At 39.8% G+C, this 6,624-nt stretch overlaps 1 protein-coding gene across 1 annotated transcript in view; it reads right to left on the bottom strand.

Annotated features, from left to right (window-relative positions):
- The window catches only part of LOC108783594 (uncharacterized protein K02A2.6-like), an 11,271-nt gene extending 5,827 nt beyond the window's left edge, over window positions 1-5,444 (bottom strand). Inside the window, exon 1 of the mRNA XM_018552195.1 lies at window positions 2,315-5,444. Coding sequence (XP_018407697.1) covers window positions 2,315-5,444 — 3,130 coding nt within the window. The remainder of the gene's footprint in view (window positions 1-2,314) is intronic.
- Window positions 5,445-6,624: the final 1,180 nt, after the last annotated feature.

The raw sequence follows: 6,624 nt of genomic DNA, 5'->3' as shown, positions 1-6,624 counted from the left end.
TTAGTCCGCTCTAACTTATTAATGAACGTTATCGGTACAATTAAAATACACTTAAATAAATATTTAAAACAATTCATATTTATAATATTTTTCTGTATGTACACGGGCATGTACACGCTTTAGAGCGAACTAAATTGAGTTCTCAAAAAGATTTCGATCATTTCCCGATTTTCGCAGTCAAAATATTAATTTCTGAAGCGCCGAATATTCGCTATCGCGATAGCTAGCGCGCGAAGAGTGGGGATGGTTGGCAAGCGCTCCGCCGCCCGTGCCGCGCACACCGCCGCTAGCCCCCAAACGTCCGCTTCCCGCGGCCCGCGCGCCCATCGCGGCGTTCTGTAGGCGTACACTCAATGGTGTGGTAGGCCGGACGGACGCGCGTATTTGCCAATCTTTAAAAATTAATATCTCGTTAACTATTGCTGCAATCCCAAAATGGTACAGGACTTTTCGACTCAGTATAGTCTGTTCTACCCACCCGTGAAGTATTTGGCGGTTATTCTCGCCCACCCTGTATATTAATTAGTATTATATGTATAATACTATTATATAGTATACTTTCTGTGTTAGTAAATTACAATTATATATCAAGATCATGTTATACAGTACTGAAAATATAAAATGAGAATGTAGAATAGGCCCCTCCATCGCCCATCCTCGTGAAAAGCAACCAATCTTATCTTTTTTTCGTTTCTCCATTCAGGAGGCGCGGTAGGGTCTCCGGCCATGTTCAAAAACTGAGAGACGCTACAAGTCTCTTATCCCGAGACACCAAAATTCATTTTTGAGTGGTGCATAACTAATAAAATATAAAAAATTTTGAATCAAACGTTATGTCCTGAAAGGCGGCATCACCACGAGTAATTTGAGCCAAAAAAATTTTAAATCGGTCAATCCGTTCTGGAGATATAAGCGGTCAAAGAGTGGTGATTTTAATGAAAAATTAAGAAACGTCTCCTTCTTCTTCTCCTTCTTCTCTGTCCGCATTCAAAATTTTTCAAACCGCCATTTAAACCTTTTAACATCCTCTCTCACCTTTCACTCGCACCTCCACCATCTTCGACCCACCGGACCTCCTCTACTCGCCACTCCCCTTCCCCCACCAACCACCCCCGCCGCTCCTCTCTTTCGCCGTATTTCACTTTTCTCGTTATTACAACTTTTTAACGTTCTCTCTCACCTTCCACTTGCACCTCCACCATCTTCGACCTACTGGACTATAGAATATTAATTAAAATAAGAATCCGACTGCTGACTGGTACAACGAATATTTAAAAAGAAAAATTTTGAAAAATTATCATATAATTATAAAAAACTTTATTAAAAAAAATTTGTTTTAAATGAAGGTAATAAAGAAAATCGATGAGTTAATATTAGACGGTTAGTGAAAACAATCTTGGGGATTGTTTTGATGTGGAAGGGCGGATGCGCGCGAGTTTCATATCCCCCCCTCACCCGGCTTACCGATAAACCGAGCAGTCATCTTTTAAATATATATTAAATAAAATTATTGTTTTAAATACTCCCGACTGCTGACCGATATGACGTATATTTAAAACCATCGCAGTACTATCACGAGTTAAATTGTAATATACTACCACGAAAAGTAACAGATTATTAATTATTAAAGTTGCCAATACAAAGTGAACATGTGTACGTAAAGTGTATTCGACTGTCATGGGACATTTCGACTGCCCGCGGAGCGGTGAGGGGATCAATGCAACATTTGGTTGATTTTCGAATCGCTTCCGTCTAGCTTTCGCTGTCCCTCTCACAATCGCACCACGCATAATATATTACAACGAAAAGTAACTGTTTTAGATTTATTTAATAATTTTGATTTATAATTACTGCGAAAAGTAACTGTTTTACATTTATTTTTTAATTTTGTTTTATAATATGCAATCGCGTTAACGGAAAAAAAATATATTTTTGTGTATGTGTGTGGGTTAAGCGTGTGAGGTTCGGTGAGACAATGCAAAGAAATATAATAATGTTAATGAGCACTTTATTTGGCACGGTTGTTGTGTGCGAGATCGTTACGTTACAAGAAGTAGCGGGAACGGAAGGTACAGAAGTACGAGCTACGAACGATAGAGAGTGTGTTCGACGGAAGCTTGCTCGTGATTGATCGAGATATAAAGCGCGTTTTACATAAGTGCGTTCGTACGAAGTAAGTAACTATTGCTAAACGAAATATTACGATTACGATTTACAGAAAAACATATTCATACATTCTTCCCTGCTTACAAAACAAAACAGAATTAACTTGGTACATATCTATTAGGAGGATGACGAGATCGAGTCGACCTACGTGGTATAACTGGTGGTGTAAAAAATAGTTCTGGTGACGACTCTTGCGATCTGATTGTTGAGTGGGCTGGCGTCGATGGTAACTTCACCATCTTTGACTGTGGATTTGGAGTCGTAGAACCCACTGCTTCATTCGGGATGACTTGTGGTTTATCTCCATAGAAATGAACTCGTCGGGGTACGCTAGGTTGCGTTTCTTCAGTTTGTGTTAGATTGCGATCAGTTGAACATTCTGATTCCTTACTGATGAATGCGCGAATCTGGTCTACATGTCGCTTAAATCGTTTACTGGCGTATTCTATTTCATAATGAAGATCTCCTAGCCTGGTAACGATTATGCCTGGAATCCATTTATCCATCCGAGGATTACCCGAGAGGAAATAAATTGTTTGTCCCGGTTTAAATGATCTAGATGAAGGATCAAGCTGTAGTTGTTTCTCCTTCATTTTGGTGTACATACTATCAGGTCGGACCAAGTCTAACCGAGTTCGTATATTGCGACCTAAGAAGAGTTTAGCAGGAGGCTGTCCTGTTGTCGTGTGTGGAGACTTACGGTATTGTTGCAGAAATTGGTTTATGTTCCGTTGTATGGTCCCTTGAGTAGTAGACATCGTATTTAAAGCATTCTTGATGGTTTGTACGTATCGTTCTGCTTGGCCGTTTGTCGAAGGATGATACGGCGCTGTAAGCTTATGATATTTGACGCCGCTGACTTGTAAGAACGTTTCGAACTCAGCGGAAACAAACTGGCGACCGTTGTCTGAAACTATGGTAACTGGAACTCCATAAGTTGAAAATAATTCGTCTAGGATTGCGATTGTCGCTGCAGTAGTCGTAGAGTTGGTGACTTTCACCTCGAGCCATTTGCTATATGCGTCTGTGATGATAAGCAGCATCACGCCTGCTACGGGTCCGGCGTAATCAATATGTACGCGTTCCCATGGCCCCTTAGGATACTCCCAATGGTGGTTCCTGGATTTCGGAGGAGCATGAGCGTGCTTGGCGCATTCCGCGCAAGATTTTGCAACCCGCTCGATGTCTGCATCAATCCCTGGCCAATATACAAATGATCGAGCGATGCCCTTCATTTTAACGATTCCTACATGTGCCGTATGCAGGTCGTTTAATATTGCTGGTTGTAGCGAGGCTGGTATTACCACCCGATGTTCGAATAGCAAACAATCAGCAGTTAATGAATACTTGGCTTCAGGGGCTTTGTAGCCTGCTCGTGGGAGGTCTCGGCCAGTTTCTAAGATTTTGACGATCTTGCCCAAATGTGGATCCTTGCGTGTCTCCTCAGCTATATGTTCTGCACGAACTGGAAGTTGTCTAATTTGGCATAAAACAAATTCATCGAATTCATCGTCTATTGCTTCTTCCTCTTTTTCAATTTCAAGTCTGTAGACTGTGTTGTTCGTGGTTGATAGCGGCAAGCGAGAACAATAATCTGCATTACTATTCAATTTAGACGGCTTAAATATTACTGTATAATTAAAGTGTGAAAGATAATCGGCGTAATTGGCCATACGACTAATACAAAGAATAGGGAGAGATTTTTCTGGATGTAAGATCTGAGTTAACGGTTTGTTATCTACGAACAAAGTGAAGTGTCGCGCGTATAAGTAGTAAAAGAATTTTTGTACGGCCCAGATGATGGCTAACGCTTCCTTGTCTATCTGCGGATAACGTTGTTCAGTGTGACTAAGTGTACGACTCGCGTATGCTATCGGACGTTCTTGTCCGTTACTCAATTTGTGTGAGAGAACTGCGCCTAACCCTATTTTGCTAGCGTCCGTTGCTAGGACTAACGGAAGTGAAGGATCGTAACACATTAGAACTTGTGGAGAAATTAGAGCCTTCTTAATATCCTTATACGCTGTTTCGCCTGCTGATGTCCATTTAAATGGAGTAGTGAGAAGCATATCTCGAAGTGGACGACTTCTAGTCGCAAGATCCGGAATAAATGAATTATAATAAGTCGCTTTACCTAAAAAGAGTTGTAATTCTTCTGGAGTACGAGGTAATGGCGCGTCCCGTACCGCCTCGACGTGTTTATCGGATTTGTGCACGCCTGCACCGTCTATTTTATGACCTAAGAATTCTACGGATGATGAGGCAAATGTACATTTAGTTCGATTAAGTCGAAGACCGTGTGATCTCATTCGCTCTAGAGCGGTTTCCAAGGTTAACATCAAGTTCTCGAAATTATCTGCAAAGATTAAAACATCGTCATAAAAATTAAATACATTTGGAATACCTTGGAGGACTGTTTCCATTCTACGCTGCCAAATCGCGGGAATATTCGCTGCACCGTAAACTGCTCGTTTAGGACGGATTAACCCATGGGTCGGTGTATTCAGTGTTAGAACTTCTTTAAATTTTTCGTCGACCGGTAGATGTGTGTATGCGTCGGTAATGTCCAGATGACAAAAGAGTTTCGCATTCTTCATTTGACTGAACAAATGCTCAATCCTTGGTATTGGATGTTCATCTATAATCATGCGAGGATTCAAGGTGGGTTTGTAATTTCCAGTGATACGCAGCTTCCCATTCTTCTTGACAACGACGTGTGTGGGCGATGCCCATTCCGAATGTTGCACCTTCTCATAAAAACCTGATGCGATTTTAGCTTCAATTTCTTTCGCATAAGCGTCGCGTAATGCTAGCGGCACTTCTCGTGCTCGAACGAATATCGGTGATGTTTCTGGTTTCAGATGCACTGTGGCTGGCGGTCCTTTCAGTGTACCAGCAATGTCGCTAAATACATCTTGGTAATTAGATAATAAATGATCCATTTGTTCTTTCTGCTTCGTAGAAAGGCAAGGTACGGTAGTAGTCAACGTATGGATCTCGTTTGTAAATAGCTCGACGAAATTAATATCTCTAGCGAATTGTGTAATCCATTCGCGTCCAAAAAGAGTATCAAAATGACCATCGACATCGTAAAGACCCATTTTCTTCGTAGTTGTCCCCACTGTTACGTTAACAGGAGTTGAGCCAATGCATTTAATATGGTGACCTGTGTAGCTTACAAATCGCCTATTAGTATTTTGCAATATGGATCCTGGTTTGATGGCTTGTAATTTTCCCTTACTAATAATACTGCAAGGTGCTCCAGTATCCAATTCCATTTGTGTATTGCAACCGTCAATTAGAACGTTAAGAATTTGCTTACGTAGCGGATTAATTGCGTTAATTACGTGGACTTTACTTAATTGATATACTATATCAACTCGTTCAGCTGGTTGCGCTGTTGACTATGTTGTCGCTGTTACCTGTTCGATGGATCGTTATTTTTTCTCCGATTGACATACTTTTGCGATGTGGCCTTTCTTTTCACAATTGTGACAAATTGCTTCGCGAAATGGACATTGACTGCGCTGATGCCGATTTCCACATCCTTTATATGCCGAGAAATTATTGTTGGCCGATTCCATCCCGATTCAGGCAGACTGGTTGGGTCGATGTCACCAAATTAATCGCCGTCGAAATATTATATTCTTCGAGGAAAATAAGCCGACACGTATTTTACCGATTTGCGAAAAACATAGTATTTCAAAAGATGTGAGTATTTGAATTTACGACCTTCCAAACGTAAAATGTCAAAAAATGAAGGAAAAAAATTTTCAAATTCACATATTTCCTTACCTATTGCAAATATTCTACCTTTTCTTTTTGATATCGGGCAAGTATATGATATTCTTGGAAACTGTACTAAAAAACTTTAAAAAATTGAAAAATTAACAAAATGGCGGCTATTTTTCGGTAAAACGTAAAATTTGATTTACTAAAAAATTCCATCGTTTTTTTTTTCTTGATTTTTTCCAAATACGTGGTAATGTGTAGAATATATTTCATGTAACATTTTCGTGTACCCGTCAGTTACAAAACCGGGGGAATTTTTTTTTTCTGTGACAACTTACTCCTTAGAAGCACGCATATTTTACATCGGTGAAAACACTCCCAAACATGTTACTTGGGGGTTTTGGAGCCGCTGATTACGAATCTGGCATCCCTATTCAGAAATTGAAAATGGCGGATCCAATATGGCGGACGACTTTCCCAAAAATTGCTCAAATTTGCTTGAAATATGTTACTTACTTTTCGTCAAGTTGTAAGTACTATTGTTCTTTTCACGGTTTCTCGTTGATTTACTAACTTTTATATATAAAATTGCCAAATCATATATTTCAGGGCATACGAAAAATATTAATTTTTATTAAAAATAAAAGATACATGCCACGCTACAAATTAGATGTAAGGTATTATTGTTATAACTATTACTTTTACACAGATTTTAACATTGTACAA

Source organism: Cyphomyrmex costatus, unplaced genomic scaffold, assembly GCF_001594065.2.
Source record: "Cyphomyrmex costatus isolate MS0001 unplaced genomic scaffold, Ccosl1.0 scaffold1559, whole genome shotgun sequence".
NCBI lineage: Eukaryota > Metazoa > Arthropoda > Insecta > Hymenoptera > Formicidae > Cyphomyrmex > Cyphomyrmex costatus.
This window is presented reverse-complemented; position numbering and strand designations above follow the sequence as displayed.